General features: G+C 47.7%; 1 protein-coding gene across 4 annotated transcripts; it reads right to left on the bottom strand.

Moving 5' to 3' along the window:
- Window positions 1-1,162: 1,162 nt before the first annotated feature.
- TRAF1 (TNF receptor associated factor 1) lies at window positions 1,163-13,688 on the bottom strand. 4 transcript variants are annotated; one of them, XM_085239368.1, is made up of 11 exons: window positions 13,376-13,688; window positions 11,819-12,040; window positions 11,222-11,306; window positions 9,484-9,582; window positions 8,304-8,465; window positions 6,550-6,621; window positions 6,210-6,278; window positions 5,509-5,946; window positions 4,955-5,132; window positions 4,232-4,380; window positions 1,163-3,403 (listed from the first exon to the last, which is right to left on the bottom strand). In XM_085239368.1, the coding sequence occupies exons 2-11, from the start codon at window positions 12,025-12,027 to the stop codon at window positions 3,188-3,190; spliced, it is 1,677 nt and encodes a 558-aa protein (XP_085095494.1). In that variant the 5' UTR covers window positions 12,028-12,040; window positions 13,376-13,688; the 3' UTR covers window positions 1,163-3,187. The 4 variants fall into 4 exon arrangements, with proteins under 4 accessions (XP_085095494.1, XP_085095493.1, XP_085095491.1 ...); XM_085239367.1 differs by having other exon boundaries at window positions 11,819-12,037; window positions 13,376-13,504; XM_085239365.1 differs by lacking the exon at window positions 13,376-13,688 and adding an exon at window positions 13,133-13,314 and having other exon boundaries at window positions 11,819-12,037.
- Window positions 13,689-17,954: the final 4,266 nt, after the last annotated feature.

The raw sequence follows: 17,954 nt of genomic DNA on the forward strand, positions 1-17,954 counted from the left end.
TATGACGTGCAGTGAGGATGTGCACTGCAGCACACACAGATCACAAGGCTCCATGCCTCCAACCACCCCAGTGCCACCTCCACCCAGCCGGGTGAATACCACCCACTTATGCAAATGGGAGCAGCCACAACGAGTTGCATCTGGCCACTGACACACCTCACCTTCCTGCAGCCCCTCACACTCAGTGTCCTTTCCCCAGAGCCATCTCCTCAGCCAGCATGGGCAAGTGGGCCAGCTGTGCTCCCAGCAGCTGTGCACGGGGCTACTGAGGTGTGTGGCTGTGATGAGGGGTGGTTGCATCTGACATCCAGCTGCTCCATGCCAGCTGTGCCTTTAAGAGGAAGAGCATCAAGGCGTTGGGTTTCGTGTCTTCTATTTATTTAGTATGAACTTAATCCATGTCCTTTTTTTTTTTTCTTTTAAGCTTAGCTTTGCGTGCTCCCATGCAATTGCATAAGAAGCGAGGAGCTTGTAAGCATTCCTGCAGCTGGGCAAGGTTTATATTAATGGAGTGGTTACATAACTTTGACACAGATACATTATGTACACGTCTGCAGTTCCTGAGCTCGGCTCAGCAAAGACACCCCAGCATAAAAATTAAGAAAAAAGAAAGAAAAAATGGAAAACATGAAGAGTGGTGCGGGGCCGTGCTGGCAGCACAGCCCAGGGCCCTTCCCTCCCACAGGGCTCTCACAGCCCCAGGCTGCAATCGGGGAGCAGCAGCCATGAGCTCTGCTGTGCTCTTCGAGGGCCCCTTGCTGCTCCATGCACAACGAGCTCTGATTGGACTCCTCCATTAACTACACCAGCAGCACAAACGCGCATGCAGACACACAGCGCTCTGCACCAACACGTGTTTGCAGCTCTCCCACACACTTTCTCTTTCCTCAGCCCTCTCACACCCAAGGACAGCCCTTCCCTTTCTGCTACGAGATGGCAGCTCCGTACAGAGATGTGTTTTGCAAACAAACCCGAAGCAGAGCGAGGATGCAGACCCCCACCCCCCAAGGCAGCAACCACTGCTGTCAGAGCTCAGCCCATCACTGCCTCACAGCAACAAGTGGGGTTTGCAGCACGGCTCAGCAATTCCCACTGCAAGCTGCTGTATCACATCCCCGGGTTGCTCAGTTCCCTCTTCTGCATTTAAAATGATACACAGACCTTTTTTATGTTCGTGAGCTTTATTTGGGGAATAAATGAGACGGTAAGAAAATATGAATGATTAGAATAAATACAGCACTTGTCAGAATTACGCAGCCATGAAAAGGAAAATATTTTTAGGCACATTACTGCAGTGTGGGCGGGAGGTCTGGCACAGTGCTGGAAAAATAACTTTCGGTCCCTGAAAAATGTCTTAAACATGAAAGAGAGAAAAATGACAGCGAGTGTGTGTGTGCAATGGCAAAGAACACTCAGCTCCTCCCCAAACAACACACGATAGATATTTGTTTATGAAGTGGGTTGTTTTTTTTTTGTTTTTTTTCTGAAATGTGGTACTTCATCACAACTCGTGATGTAAAGTGAGGATGCTCTGTTCTTGGAGGTGTTCAAGGCCAGGTTGGATGGGAGGCTGGGCAGCCCAGTCTATTAGATGTGAAGGTCGGTGGCCCTGCATGGGGAGGGGGGCTGGAGATTCATGATCCTTGAGATCCCTTCCAACCCAACGATTCTATGAAAAGGACACTGTCAAAATAGAAGGGAGAGCTTTGGAAAATGTGCCCATAGGTCTGCGGGGAACTGCAGCACAGGGCATGCAGCAGCTCTGCTAGGCAGCTGCTGTTCTGTGGTTGTTCAATGGACAGTTTCTCCTTTCCCTTCTCATGCAGTGAGTATAGCAATTCTGCCAGTTTTGTTTTTTCAAGTGATTCTTGGGAGATATTGCAGAGGAAAAAAGGAATATAGTTACATAAAAGATTTTCAATCATAAATGAACACCTGCCTCTGTCTGCAAGATCAGGCCTTGGATCTGCATCCTACCCTTGCAGCCATCCTGCAGAGTGCCTTGCAGGCCAGGAGCAGCGGCTGCACTGCAGGCATTGACCTGCTGGGAGTCCAGAAACTGCTGCAGCCAAACCCAGCCCAGCTGCACTGATCCACCAACCGGTTCTGAAGCAGCAAATGGGAGCACCAGGTTGAGTGCTTTTCAGGGGATAAAGTCCAGCATTTGAATTTCATGTACATCCAACCAAGTTTAGCTTGATTGTAAAAATAACTTTTATTTATTCCCCGCCTCTTAAAGAAAAACAGTTCTAGCAGGTACTTCCATGTTAGCATGTCAAGCACATAAAAGATCAATATTTCCTAATAAGTCACTTGCCTCAAAGCTTCAGAAGTGAGGGAGCACTTTAAGCCCAAGCCCCCGAGGGGTCCTTCCCACTGCTGAGCTGCCAGCCTGGCCCTACTTGTTGTTAACCCCCACAGCTCCATGGCTGAGGTGGGAAAGTCAAAGTGCCACTTTTGGAAACACCAGAGGCAACTTTCCCCAGGCACAGTGTAACCTGGTTGCATTTCTAATGCAACAGAGCATCTCCGTACAGAGCACATAAATATAGGTCTGAAATAAATAGCAAGAAATAAATCATCCAGTATAAGGATTTCAAGCTGCCAGTGCTACTCACAGCTCACAGCTTTCAGGGTCCTCAAAAAGCACAGACGCCCACCCAGAGCCTGTGGGAGGGATCTGCACCATCCCTGCTGGGGAGCAGCACAAGTCCCACAGTGCAGGTGGCACAACGGGCACATCAAACCTGGGAATGGTGGGAGAGGGAGCAGCACTCCTTGCTGCTCCCAAGGGTGTGCAGAGCCCTGCAGCCCTGCAGCACACTGCCCTCAGCCCCAGGGTGCCCTGCCAGAACAGCACACCTGGGCAACGTAGGGAAGGAGCTCCCCTTGACCCACCTGTGCATGCAAAGGGGAGCAGCTGTGATCTACATCTAAAGCAGAGTTTGGGCAGGTCAGTGACATAATCACAGCCCCCATGTGCAATAGCACGCTCTGTGTGCCACTGGGCAACGTGTTTGCACAGCCAGCAGCAACCACAGCGAGCAGGCAGACCCAGCTGATCCCAGCCAGCACAGGGGGACACAGCCCAGCTCTCCAAACCAATGCAATGCCCCAAACTGATGTTTCTTTTCTTGCAAACAAATGAATTGCAGAGGGTGATTTACCAGACACGTTTCAGAAGTTACTAATTTGTATCTACGATGCATTTAAGGAAAAGTGTATCTTCTTTCACATAGGCGTGCTTTGGGGACTGCAGTTTGGTCAGAGGGAGGAAGGTGGGGCAGCCGCTGGCAACATTCATGTCGTGCACAGGTCTCTGAAAGGAAGCAGAAGCCAAGTCTGGGCGGAACACATCAATAACATGTTCTCTGTTGTTTTGGTCGAGCAACATAAATGTAACCTGAAAAGCAGAATGCAGCAGTGATGAGTTACTGGCCTGAAAATTAAACAGAAAAATGTTGGAGACAAACGTGCAAACACTGTGAAAGCAGCTGGGTGTTCTATTGACAATTAAATGCAAGCTATAAGGAACATCTCACAGCCTACGAGGTTGATTAATGGGAACGAGGGAGACTGTAATGGTTCCCAGATGAAATATTTAGGACTTTGCCACCCATGAAATGAAATGAAATCAAGTCATTATTTCTTGGTAGAGAATTGTACACTGCAAAGACTTTTTCCCTCTCTCCTGTCAACTTGAACAAACTCCAGGTTTGGTTCCAGTGATTATATTCATTCTGGTGCTGTGGTTTGGAACCAAAACAGCTCCGCTGTTCTGTATGCACATATGGAGAAGACAAAACCTATACAGTGACTCCATTTTACTATCACTTTTATTAACCCACTGTTCCTGAGCTTGAAACGTCAAATACAGATGAACTTTTTAAACGCAGTGAGCATTGAGAACTTTGATTACTATTTTTTTGGCTGCTAAAAGTAGTAAGACCATCTGCATGAAAGGCTTACAGAATCACTCCCACTGGAAGGCAGATGCTAAAAAGAGAATCAGAACCTGTGCATACTTTCACTGTTCAACCATTGTTGCATTATCAGATTGTACTTACAAACTTCAGAGATAAATTGTGACCCAAGGATAGAGTATGGTGCATAAGTCATCGTGAAAGAACATGAGAGAAGGCCCCCTCCTCCACTATAATATTCACCTGAGTTCCCTGCCAAAAGCAGAGGGTTTAAGCTCGGATCAGACATAAAATGCTGCCCTTTTTACCTTGTGCCTGAAAGGCCACGGGAGCAGAGCATCGTAGTCTCCTTTCATGACAACAAAGTAGAGCGATATGTGGGTTCCTTTTCCCATCCCGTCCCCATTCAGATAAATCCTCAGGCACACCTTGTAGCCATACTTTGCAGTGTAGAACGCTGAAAATCAGAATGCTTCATTAGTAAAGCCTCCTCTGCAAATAAGGCAAAATGAGTGTTCTGACATATTACAGAAAGACTTGTGCCAGATTTGGTACCACAGAGATGAGGAGAACAACAGGTCAGTAAAGCAAATAAACAGTGAGAATACAGTGGCTGGAATCCTTCTAATCCCTCATACCTTGGTAAAAAAATACCTGTTATTAGCCAGATAAGATATTTTCCCTAATTAAATCACTTCTCACACAGGAGATAACTGCAGCAGGGAACCGTTCAGTACCACCAGGCACCAAGGCTGTGGGTTAGACAATGCAGATCCAGCAGATGTCACTGCAAGTAGCTGCAGCAGAGGGCAAGTTGCAAAACAAAAGCCCAGAAGAGAACACAGCTCTGTGGCAGAGTACAGCACAGCTGCCCTGAGTAACAGGCAGGAGAGCAAAATGCCTTCACACAAACAGCACCTTTTTATTTTAAAGCACCTCCCATCCAGGAGGAGAAACAAGCATCATTCTAGAGAAATCTTGTGTTTTCTAAAGGATGGAGATCTGCTCACACACGTGTATGCTGTGTTTACCTGGTGAGTACAGACTGACTGCTCTGCCCGTCACTGAGTCCTGTAGCTTCTGGCTAACATCTGTTATCTTCCACAAAAAGACCCCATCGTAGGAAGTTTGCTCGGAGAACAGAAGGCTCTTGTGGAGCCTGCTCAGGCCTGCGTCCTTCTGGGTCAGGCAGCAGTGCAACTCTGCAATCTAGGAGGAAAAACAAAACAGATCTCAGTCAACTCCATCCCCACGCACTGCAGAAGCAGCAGAATCGTTCCCAGGTCCTCACATCCTTGGGGGTCTCTGATTTCTTTTGGCAAATTCTTAATGCACAAGGGAGTACCCATGTGCCTAAAGGTGGTTTTAGAGAGCAAATATTAGAGATGCCCTTTTGAAAAAAACATCCAAAACAAGAAAAGGATCCTGTTGATGTGTCCAGAACACAGCCCTGCACAGCCTCAGTGCCTGTGCTCATCTCTATCCCCATCTCTACCATCTCATATCAAAGCACCCTCTTTGATATGTGTGAGTACTTGTTATCTATACAGCAAGAACAAATCCAATGCTGGTCATAAATATTTACCTTCAGTTCAAGGCCTCGTATTATATTTTGATCGAGTTCACTCTGCCTCCGAAATGCTGTGATTTCCAAGTTGGAGGTCTCCACTTCTTTATTGAGCACTGCCACAATATTCTCAAACACATGTAGCTTATTTTCGAGCTCAGAAATCACCTTCTCCCTCACCAGCTGCTGTACAACAGATTCATCTCTGGGAACAGAAGTTCTGGTTAAACAGTCCACTTCCAGATCCCCATTGATTTGCAGACTGCCTGGGATGCACAGATCAGAGATGCTTTTTTCTGCACCGTTCACATTCAGCTCTGTCTGTGGGATGAAACCATTTGCAGCTTTGGAAGCAGTGCACAGGTTTGCCTTCAGTTGCTTTATGTACTGCAGCAGAAGCAGCATGTGAGTCCCAACTGCAGTTTTTTCATGCTCCTTTATCACCTCTTTGCTGCCCTGTAAGAAGATATGGTTAATACATTCTCCATACAAACATCACGGGGCCAAATAAAGCCACAACACAGAGCAAACTGCACCTTACACGCACCCTGTAGCCATGGCAGCTCCAACATCACCTCTCCTGGTCTACTAAAATGGATACAGCTCTTTCTTTCTTAAAAGACACATTTAAATCAAGGCCTGCTGCCCTGAGCACAAAGGCTGGTGAGGCCACAGGCACAGCATGGAGCTGTGCTCCTGAAGGCAGCACTTTCACTTACCCCAAAGGAACAGCCAACCTCAGAAAACCGACATCCATCCATGCTGACTGAGAGCCCAGAATGGTTCTGCTGGGGAAAAAGAATTGAAAAAGTGAGAAAATAATCAAATAGCAGCTTCAAGGGATTCTTTTATTTACCCACAAACAAATAGGCTGATTTAATAAATTAACTGGGGAGCAGCAAAGTGAAGCTATTCATGAGAGCTATGCCAGGATGGAAAAAGCACCCAGATATAAATGTCACATCTGAAGATGTTCTCAGCTGATCATTTCACCTAAATGAAGATTTTATTTCACGAAATGAAATAAAACTATACTGTATTTACTCATCTTTTACCCACCTTTTCGTTTGATGGTGTTTCTGCTTGCACATGCTTCTGCTCTCTATATAAACTGCCTTCACATGAATGTTTCTGTCATTAAAACAAGAAGAAAGGAACTGAGAACATCAGCAAAATGCCTGAGCATCTTTACTGAAGAGTCTTTGAAACACAGCTTCTCTTTGGGAGTGCTACTCCCACTTCACAGGCAGTTGAAGTTTAGAGGGGCTTTTATGCACTACATTCTGTGCAAGTCTCCTGCTTCCTTCCTGGAAGGTATAGATTTGAGGAAAATAAAGGAAGGATCACTACAGCACAACAAGCTCCACAACACATGTCCAGAGAATGACTGCTATTGACTTCACTATTCAACACTGCAGTGTTTTCAGGCTTCTTTTCAGACAGAATAACGTTCAGAAATTTGGGACTAAGGCACATCTGTTAAAGGCAGGAGCTGCTGTGCCCTCCCAAGAGTTGGCTGTACAGGGACAGACTGGGGGGTTTCTCAAGGTAAGCTTCCAAGCCAACAGCTCTTCCTCCCAGCCCAGCAGGTCTGCTCAGTGACAGAGCTTCAGAGGCAGTGCCTGTTAATGGAAGTACCAACTCTGATCTGACACTTACAGGGCATCAAGCTTTTGAAAACTGCTTACAGATGCTTTGCAAAGTCATCCTGCAAAGTCTGACACAAGGTTGACAATGTAAAGGTCTTGCTCAGCTCCAATCATAGTATGAGCACACTGTGTGCACATAAATACACAGTGAATGCAGGTGGGTAATGGAACAGAGAGCAAATAAACAGAAACCCAAATATAAACTGGCTTCATACAGTTTGTCCCACGTGCAGACACTTCTTGGATCCCAATTATTAACATTTTGAAGGCAGGAATCCAAGTGTTCCATCACGACTTGCTAATGCAGAATGCATTAGAGCTAACATGAGACTTCCTGTCTTTCCTGGCTGCGAGGAGATGAAAATAATTCTGCCTTTGGTTCATACTATGCTCCAACTTGTGCATTTAACACAGCAACTGTCAGCTTTCAACTCAAACCACACAGGGGTGGTTTTGATCTTAAGAAATGCCCTTGCATGCCGGCACATTTCCTCGAGCAGTCCGGAATTTTCTTTTATAAAGTCATTTCACCTTCAGTTCTGAAGTTTCTCTTTCGATCCCCAGAAAAAACACCACAGTTTTTTTCCTCCCTTGAACTCATTTTGAATGCTGTGCATCTGAGTTATTGCACAACGTTGTGTTTATTTTCTTACTCACTGCTGGTTCTCTCCTTCAGATCTTTGGTTTCCTGGGGGAGTGGGGCTGGGGGAGGTTTATTTCAGGTATGGGAATGCAGAAGTCATGAGACCAGTGACTGATTGGTAAAGGTGGAGAGAATGAGAGCAGTGGGTCACTGCTGCTGTATCTTCATACAAGAATCTCTTCTATATCTAAAATACCAATCTATTCATGTAAGAACAGATCATTTTCTATCACTTTACAGCTGCCCCACCACACCGTTTCTATTCTAGAGCAGCTTCTATTTGCTCACTTTGTGTCCTCGGAGCACTCCCACAGTCTGCACCACTTTGCTGCTTCGGAACGAGGGAAAATAAAGAGCAACTTTTAAAATGTTAAGATGAGCACGGAGAAATTAGCAAACCTTGAGAAACGAAAGGTACTTCTCATGCAACAGCAGTCAGCAAATCGGGATGAAAAACATGATGATAAAATAGTTAAGCCATTAATATTAGACCCTTATTTGAAACCAATAAACGTTCTTACTTGGTACTCGCTGCTGGATAAGCTCTGCTTACACTTGTGACACATAGTCATGTTATTAACACATCCGTTTTCCAAATGATCTGCAAGTTTCTTTCTCATCACCACGTGCCCACAGCCAGTGTGACAAGGGATCAAAGCGTATTCACACAGAATCTGATGCTCCTGGAAGTCGAAAGTTACAAACTCTAACTTAAACTGCAGATAAACACTCATCTATAAACAGCACCCATCCCTGCAGCGTTGTTTGCATCTCTTCTAACCTCGGGTAATGACCCACTCTGCAGTGATACCAAAATTACTGTTGAAAAATCCACAGTTTTTCCTGGGCCTTTTTTTTTTTTTTTTTTTTGATGATTTTTAACTTAAGCAAACAATCACATGAAAGAAAAAAAAAAAAAAAAAAAAAAAAGGCAAAGCCCACACAACTTGTGATTAACTCCAACAGGAGCTCTATCCTGCTCGGACCAGGAGGATGAATGCAGTCAGAGTGCTGGCATCCTATCCCTGCACAGCCCCAGAGGAGGGCAGAGCCATCCGAGCCTCCGTGCAGCAGTCAGGGTGCATCTCTCACCCACCTTCAGAACAGCTTCTACAACACTCCCTTCTCACTGTTTGCACTTTCTCATCTCGCCAAGGAAAAACCATCAGTGTGGTTTCTCCCATGGCGATGTCCAACAGCTCTACTGCCATACTTACAAACACAACATTAAACAGAAAATCTTTATCCCGGCCTCTTTTACTGAAGCTTCTGTGGACACTGTGTCACAGCCTATTTTGTCTTCAGAAGGAGATGGCTGTCCCCTAAGAAATGCCAATTTCGATCACACGCTCAGCTCTCAGATCCCTTTTGCCACAACGCTGTTGCTGAGAGGGGCTCCAATTCTCAAATTCACAATGCAGAGCAAAACGGGTGACTTTTAAAAAGGCCAACACTCCAACAGAAAAACAGTTCTTCGCTCAGAGGGCTGAGGCCTCAGCACTGCCCAGAGCTGCGTGTGCCCCACACCTGGAGGTGCCCAAGGCCACAGATGGGCCCTGCAGGGGGCTGTGGGGCAGGCAGCCCTCACAGGGGGCTGTGGGGGGGCTGTGGGGTGGGCTGTGAGGTCCCTCCCACCCTCAGCCATTCCATGGTCTGTGACTCCATGGTATTGATAACAGTGAGCTGGAAATGTAAACGTACCTCGAAGTTTTTCATGGTACCACACCAACTGCATCCAAGGGTCACACAGTGCACTCTGAGCTCAGAAATCTCCTTGTTAATGGCAGCATCCCCAAAGGCCTGGAAAGCGAACACAGGAAGGAAAAACCCTGGTCAGCATGCATTCCTGGGACAGGAGTTAAGCGACTGTGTCAAGATTCGTTTGACTTAGCAAGTATTTTGGTGTTAGTCAAATAATTATCAAATCACTTCATGGTTATGATTCAAAAATAAACCATTTGATGCCATCTGTATTTACTGACAACACTCCTAACAGAACAGCTATTGCTCTGAGTAGTTCTTCACAGAAATCTGACACACATCACATGCAGTGGATGTGCTGAGGTGATCCTGAGGGTGCTGCTATGCGGCCTCCATAATGAACGTATTTAATTACTGGGGTCATTAACACCTCCTGAAGTGCAGTGGAGAGGATTGAGACTTCAGTGAGCCTAAGCTTTCCAGATCAGGGCTGTTTCCATTTAACACAGCGCTGTGTACTCACAAAATGTAAACCACATGTCAGATGTTTTCTGACTGCGTAGATCTTTTTTCTTATAGCAACCACCAAGAATTGTACAATTATTCTGCAAATGATTAAACCCTGCACACTTCTAATATTGCATTTTATGCTGGCACAGGAACAAGACAGTAATAAGAACACAACGCAGATGACAGCAGATTTCCTAACACAGTGAGTCAGGAAGTTGGAGGCTGGAGGCAGTCCTTACAATTAAAGGAGGGAAAAGTATTTACCAATCATGTCCACACTTAAATAAAGGCACTGAAATCCTGATGAACAGCACTGTGGCAAGACTTGAAGCACCTACAGTACATCAGTGGTTGGTAAATTAGAGTACAGCAGGGAAGGGATGGAAGCTACCACAGCAGCAGGTCAGGGGATAAGATAATGCCAACACGTATCCTGATAGGGCCTTTTGTTCCTCTTGTTTAAGTACCTTATTTAAAATATAAACATACCATCAGATAGCAGAGGGAATAAACATTAAGCAAAACCGCAGCAAAGGTAAAGCAGAGATTATCAGAAAAAGATATGGAGCCAAGAACAAACCTGCTAGGCAGTCTTTGTTAGTCACGCTGTTTACAACCCTTTGTTCTGGATGGGTCCATAGGGCAGATCATCATGCCTTTGTGGTGATGACTTCCCAGCAAGAACCTGCCCATGCAGATCAGCTCACCCAGCACCTCCACCCACCCACAGACTGCAGGAAGTCCCAGAAGACCCAATGGGAATCCAAATGTTGTAAAAGAACTGACAGTCAACACTCAATAAGACTTCCATAAGGGGTTAGCTGTACCTATCTGTGGTTCTACGATGCCTGAAATTGTTTCTGGGAGACTTATTGCAGAATTAAGGATTTTTTTATTTTATTTTTTTCTGAGATCTTCAGTGTTAACTGCAGATTCATTACTTTGGTGCAGCCATATCCTATATTTGCCTTTTTCCTCGCTGCCAGCTGACTATTGGGTCTCATTCTTGGCTAAAAAATGTAGACAGAACGTGTATGTCTTGGTGCTCCTGCATGTAGTCAGAAGGAAAGGAAAAAGCTGAGCTGGGAGTGGGCCCTGTGTGTGTGCCCAGGACACAGAACAGCACAGTGATCTGCCTGGAGAAACCACACAGCAGCAGAAGAGAGTTCTGCAGAGCAGAGCAGAGAACAGTTAGTGATACAAGACTGAACTGTGAACCACAACTCACCCTTTCCTCTGCCAATAGGTTTCCTTCACTCAGAGTGCTGGGATCCTCCTCTTTACATTTCTGGCAAACTGGATTTTTATTGTTCCTGGAAAAAGAAGAGCAAAATAACAACAGATTATTGAACTTGAGTTTCAGGGGATCTTTGTACATACACTAAATTAAATTAAAACATGGATGTAATTTCCACTCGGAATCCAGAGTCTTTGCTCACTAAAGGTCCAATTCTTGAAGAGGTAGAAGTAAAATAAGTTAATAAATAACAAGAACCACCAACAAAAACATAACAAACCGAACCAAGCAAATAAATGCTGCACTATTCCTCAAGACCGGCTCTTATTCCTCAAGGCCATCAATCCTACCTGTATTTCAGCAAAGCGAGAGCAGCCTGGATCAGGAAAAATAAAGCTGGAACCTACAGAAGAGTGCTAGAACCCTGCCACTGAACCTTTCCCAAACACCAAAGCTACCATCAGCTCACACAGGGATTGCTGCTGCAACTTCACTGCCCACCTGCAGGGCAGATGTACTGTTTGCAAAGCTGAAAGCAACACTACCTACTGAACACACAGCAGTGCCAGCTTCGCAGCGAGGACCCACCGGACAATCCAGGACAGGCAGGCAGAGCAGTATCTGTGCCCACAGAGCGTCTGCAGGGCTTTCTTCAGAACGTTATTGCAGTTGCTGCACAGGTACTTCTGCTCGGGCACATCTTCACAAATGCTGGTGGGGTATCCGAAAGGAAACTCGTTTTCATCAGGAGAAGAGCTGGGGATATCTTGCTGGCCTCTGCTTGCCTTCTCAGCCATCTGAAGGGAGCTGCTGGCGAAGAGGAGAGGAGGGGAGAGAAATGGGTGCTGCTCACTGCCTTGTGATGGAGCACATCGGTACCAAGGCCACAGCACAGCCCCGAAGCAGTGCAGTCATCATAGTGATCTGTTGGACTGAATGTGCAGCTGACGTACATGACTAAATGTCACAGCGGGTCTGACGAGGGACCTGCAGGAAATTACTGTGCAGATGTAAAATTTCCCTCGAGCACAATGTGAGAACGGACAACACGCTAAAATGAAGGTCTGGGCTTTTCTGCTCGTGTTTTAGTTCATAGAAAGGTGAAGTAAATGGTTCTATCGTTTCAGAGCCACAATCCCATCGGTCCCCAACACACAGAATTACTTCCTGTACAGTAAATCCCCAACAATCTTCCATTTCCAGGGGCCAAAATTTGGGATTACACTTTATAGGCACAGAAATTGAGCAATGGGTGTGCTGACAGTGACCTTCCTGAGGCCATAACATTAACAGCAACACGAAGAAAGGGAACCTCGAGGCCTCCAAAAGCCCCGTGCTGGTGCTCCAAGACACAGAGTGCCTCGTGTGAAAAGGTGCAAGGCACGTTCAGCATGGCTTCTGGTTAATGAGAGCAATGGAACACTGCTGGGAACGCACCCAGAACTGATCTGGTGGTCTCACTGCTGCTCAGAAACGCTCACACTGCGGTCAGTGGAGGTACCCCATGTTCGTGGGATGCGCTCGGGGCACACAGCAGACACAGTGAGAGGCTGAGGTGGGACGGCAGCTGCGGCCCTGAGAGCAGCAGCCCGGCGTGTGAGGAGCCCGCAGCTCGGCTCCGAGCACCACAGCCCACACGGACACCTGTGCCGCTCCTCTCGGCTCCGCGGGCCGGCCGAGGGACGGAAAGGTGGGACCGGGTCACGGGCTGCTGGGCACCCCCGGGATTTTAAATACCCCTTTAAGCAGCGTTTTCTGCCTTGCGGCTCGCCCGGCACCCGAGGGAAGTCAGCGACGAGCGCAGGGGCCGCCGGTCCTCCGAGAGCCGCAAGATGAAAACGCAGCCCGGGTAGAGCGGAACGGAGCCGGGCTGCAAACCGCGTGCGGGCGCCGTGCGCTCACCAACAGCATCGCGCTGCGTGTGCGGGACGGGACCGGCACATCCACGAGCGGCCCGGGGCGGAGAGGAACCCGGCAGGGCAGCGCGGCACGGCGGGGCAGCCCCGAGCGGGGTGGACGGGATCCCCGCGGCGGCTCCGAGCGGCGCCGCACCGCACCGCCCCCAGCCCCCGCCGGCTGCCGCGTCCGCCCCCGGAGCCCCCGGCGGGGCCGGCACGAGGCGGGGCCTCCCCCCGCTCCCCTTACCTCAGCACGCCGAGGCGGCACGGAGAGGCGCAGCGCCGCGGGGAGCGGAGGAGCGGCCCGGGGCTCCCGGGGGGGCGGGGCCGGGATCCGGGCGGGGGGAGCGGCGGCCCGGGGCGGGCGCGGGGCTCGGCGAACCGGCGGACAACGCGTGATGCGGTTACGTCCCGGGGTCGGTGCGGTGCCGCCCGGCCGCTCGGAGCGTCGTCGGAGAGCAAACCGCCCCCTGCACGCCCGGGTTTGCTGTCGGCCCTGCGGCCTTTGCGGTCCCGGCGCCAGGCGCGTGCACGTGCTGCCGGGGTGCGCGCAGCGCTGCGGGGCCTTTGGGAGCTGAAGTTTCGCTCTCGGGATAGGGCGGGTTTGCTGTGAAATCATGTGCTGCAACCACGGCGCCCGGGGTTCGGTAAGAAGAGCGTTTCAGATGCAAATCTGTTCGTTCTTCCCGGTGAAAGAAATGTGGGGAATACTGCTGGGGGTGTCCCGGCAGGAAACTAAAAATCGTGCCCTAGCTGCTTCCATTGGTTTGTTACTCTGCAACGCTCGCGAGCGCTAATAGCCAAGTACCGTGTGCCACCACACCACCTTATTCGGTTATCACCGAGTGTCTGTTAGCTTCTGGGCTGTGTTTGCTCAGATAACAGTGCCACGCGTGCCGCTGTCACATGGGCTGATTGCCCTCTTGCCACAATTACAGATTACCAAACTGATTAGAGCTGTATTAAATCAGAGATCGGAAGGATAGAGCTTCTAGGAACAAGGCAGCCCTGCAGACAACAGGAACTATTAAAAACGTCCACACAACACAGAAGAAATGTACGTGGCATCTTTATGTAAGCAGGTAACTGCTCCGGTTCCTTCACCAGTTTGGGCTCTTCCATCCGCAGCTCTCACCCCTCGTTCAGCTCCTTTGCTGCACAGGCAGTGTCTTTTCACAGCTGCACCCTGTAGACCACAGGAACCACTACGCAAGACTGAAGGATCAAGAATTTGGTCCTTCACTTCGTCAGAGGCCCTTTAACTACATGCCTTTGGGTTAGACTGCCTTTGGCAAGCGATGCGTGTTTTTTTCTTCTTCTTGAAGGTTTTAACAGGTAAGAAATGATGATGCAGAGGAAAGTGTCACTGTAGAGGAAAGGAAAGCTGAGTCGGATGGAGCAACTGGCACAGGTCAGCTTTAGGGCATTCATCTGGCTTACTGCCCTACATCACAAGAGCATTTTGGATGAACCACGGAATGCTTCCACCTCCCTCACTGCAGAGAGGGAACAACATTTGTTCCCTTTGGCAAAACACCACCATCCCAGCAGTGAAAAGCACCACTGGCAGCTCAGCAGTGTTGTTACACACAAGCAGATGGGAGCACGCGTGCTCTGTGCTGCAGCCGTGGCACCTGCACACATAACCTCTGTGAGAGCAACCGTGTTAGCAAGAGCTGGTGATAATCTTGTAGAAGGGGAACAGTGTGTCAGTTTTATTTGCTACTTCTGAGGTTTCCAGTTAACTGTTGAGATCCAGCCGCAGGAGCAGAAGGCTTGCCTTGTAGGTTCATGCAGAATCACATGTAACTTCTCTTCATCTCCACTTCTCTCTACTTCTCTGTGCTACACGTAGATTTGTGGATGCTCTGAGTACAGAGCTAAGAATCTATGAGGACACTGTGGTCTGCCTGAGCTGGTATGGCTTCAGACATTTGCTATCATTGCTTTATAATGGGCTGTGAGAAGTCATAGCAAGTTAGTCTGGCACAGAGCATTTCTGCCAGGAAGTGAGCTCATTTTTCAAGAGGTTCTAAAGGCAGTTCTGGATGCAGCAATTGTAAGTTTTTGGAAGTTGATAATTTCAGAGAGATTGCTGCTACACCAGTGGGGAGTTTTGGTTTGGGGCTGAAGGGACACTGCTGCTGTCACCCTCCAGGCCACCCATCCGGGCTGCCAGCTTGCTCTTCCACTTTTGCCTCAAGACTTCTCGAAAATGTGACACCTCTATCTCAATAGGTGCTGAATTACACAAAGAAACGAGAGATAAGTTTTTGGTACTTTCCAAACTAGATATATTTCCTCTGACAAATTTCCCCCATCTGAGATCAGTTAACTGAAAACAGGATGTGGCTCAGAGGGACCGACCTCTGCAGCGCCATTTCACTGCAGAGCCATTCCTACCACGGCTCACACTGCAGCTCACGGTGTTACTATTTAAGGAGAATGTTCACTTATACATCTGAGAAAAGAAGCTCATGAGGGAGTATTTATAACTTGAGTGTTGTCCTTTTAGAAGCATCCAAGAGCCTGAGTTTTTAGTATGTCTACAAATGGCACATTTGGATGCTAAGCGTTTCAAAGACTGCAGTCGAAGTGCAAACAGTGCTTTCAAGGCCGAGAATCTAATTTCAGACAGAAAAAATGCTAGAAATAGGGAGGTCTCACTCTATGAAAACACACTTTTCACTTAGTATAACATATCTGGAAATATGTCTGCATTCTAGGAAACACTGAAAAATGGGTAAAATTGAATGAAAGCTGGTTAGTAACAAAGCACCTGGTGCCCACGGGGCACAGTACTTCCAGGAGCCAGAGCTGAGTGCTCCAAGCCAGGATCCTCACCTGTGCGCACAGCTGAGTCCAATCCACTCTTCATCTTCTTTGCTATCACCTTCCTGACTTTAGCCACCATGGGACAGACGTACAATAGAGCTGTAAGATTCCATCCATTCATCCTCGAGATTTTCAAATAAGAACGTGAAGAGCCGTGCAGTTTGATTTGTTGTTATCCTTGTCACACGTGAGAGCTTTGCTGCAGCTCCGTCCCTTACCTGCAGTGTGATGGCACACGGCCAGCTTCAGCTCCACGCCGCTGTGGTGCCATTGCCAGGACCCAGCCCCACTCACATGAAAGAGCTGGAAAGATTCCCAGTAACTTCTGTAAGAGTTGGACTGTGCTCCTCAAAGAGACATCAGGAATCAATCTTTTTTTCCTTTATCCCCATCTCTGCCTCTACATTTTTCCAGCTCATATTCTCTGTAGCACAGTATAATCCTCAGCTTCTCAGTACGCAGGGTTTCCCCTCCCCCCAGTAATGGGAGCATCTCTTCAGGGTTTGTCAGGGGAAAAAAAAAAAGCACTCCTTAGAATGAACATCATGCACCAATTCTCTGATCTCAGTACTTCACGAAAGCAGCTCCACAACAGAAGCCATGGAACCCATTGAAAGAAAGTAAAGAAAAGTGTTTCTCTCCACCGTGGTGTCCCAGATTGCTTCCTATGCACAGTGCTACTTGAGAGTGAAAGCATCACAAAGAGACGCCTGAAGCTGCTCTTAGGCCACCTATCACACAGATCTGTGACAGCAGGGACTTGGTGGCACACCTGTGTCACTGCATCTCTGCAGCAGGAGAAGCGCTGTGCATGGATGTCTGTAGCTGACGTGGGATGGCTTTTGGCAGCTTCAGCTGGTGAAGTTCTGCTTTCTGCTACAGCCTGCCTACATCAAGGGCCTGCTCTGTGCTTGTGGTTGTGCTTCTGTTTCTCTTAACACACACAAAGCCTGATCTGGACTGGAAAATTCTGAGCTGCTTATTTCCATTCTTACTGCTCTGGAGAGAAGTCAGGGAACGGGAGCTGAGCCCAGCAGGAGCCTGCCAAAGAGCTCTTCCAATGTTCTGGATGTAACATGAAGAAACAAGCTAAGATTCAACATTTTCAACTATAAAGCAGTTGGCAAATAATGGATATTCTATTGATAGCTCAGTTCATTGGTACAGAGCGTTAGAGAAATGATAACAGAAATCTCAGCATTTTTGAGTGGGACTAATTACTGGAAACAGAAAATGGAAATACATTTCTTTAACAATGCCTTCATTAATTCTCCTTAATGAGAGAAATGGAGGAAAGAGTGAAGGCCACAACCATGCCATAACACTGCCAGTAGTTAACTCATGTTGTTAGCAAGACCACTTTCATCCTAAAGAGATGTTTAGAATATTATAGTGGACAGAGGCAGAACAAGACAAAATTAGATGCATTTAAAGAAAAATGGAAGAGAAAAAAAAGATGTTTTAAACACAGGAGAAGCCTGAATGAAAGAGGAAAGTTGGAAATGGGAAAAAGCAGGCACAGAGAAAGATGGATCTGTATTGTGAACAGGCAAAAGCAAGCAGACAGTGCTTTAATGAAGGAACAGGAGTCCTCTCATGAGGACAAGTATCTTGGCAGCTCTGCCAGTGATGGGACTCCAAAATCAGATCATCACATAAAAGTTCCCAGCAGTGTCTTTGGTGTTTGGCCAAGAAACCAAACCTTGAGACTCCTTGTTGAACATCTGCATCACAAATTGGGCACTGAAACCCCACAGCCAGTGAGCAGGGCACCAAGTGCTCAGGAAATGTCTCTGTGAATGAGACAGCAGTGCAGGCACAGTGAGGGCAGCTCTTCTGTTACAGCTGCAGCTCATGCCCAGCCTGTCAGCAGCGCTAACATTCAAGCCTGTGCACTGCACATTACATTTCCTCAGGTGTAAACTGGCAGATCTGGATATCAAATGTAAGGAGTACAGCTACTCCAAAATAATCACAACAACGCTGATTTC

Source organism: Meleagris gallopavo, chromosome 19 (genome assembly GCF_905368555.1).
Source record: "Meleagris gallopavo chromosome 19, MGAL_WU_HG_1.1, whole genome shotgun sequence".
In the NCBI taxonomy this organism is placed as follows: domain Eukaryota; kingdom Metazoa; phylum Chordata; class Aves; order Galliformes; family Phasianidae; genus Meleagris; species Meleagris gallopavo.

Bases quoted from the DNA above. Each gene is read 5' to 3' on its own strand.
- TRAF1 (XM_085239365.1), bottom strand. From the start codon at position 13,173: ATGTGCCGGTCCCGTCCCGCACACGCAGCGCGATGCTGTTG. The intron at 5,947-6,209 runs GTAAGTGAAAGT...ATCTTCTTACAG, and splicing joins AGGTTGGCTGTTCCTTTGGG to GGCAGCAAAGAGGTGATAAA. The intron at 3,404-4,231 runs GTAAAAAGGGCA...TCTGCTTTTCAG, and splicing joins CGTGGCCTTTCAGGCACAAG to GTTACATTTATGTTGCTCGA.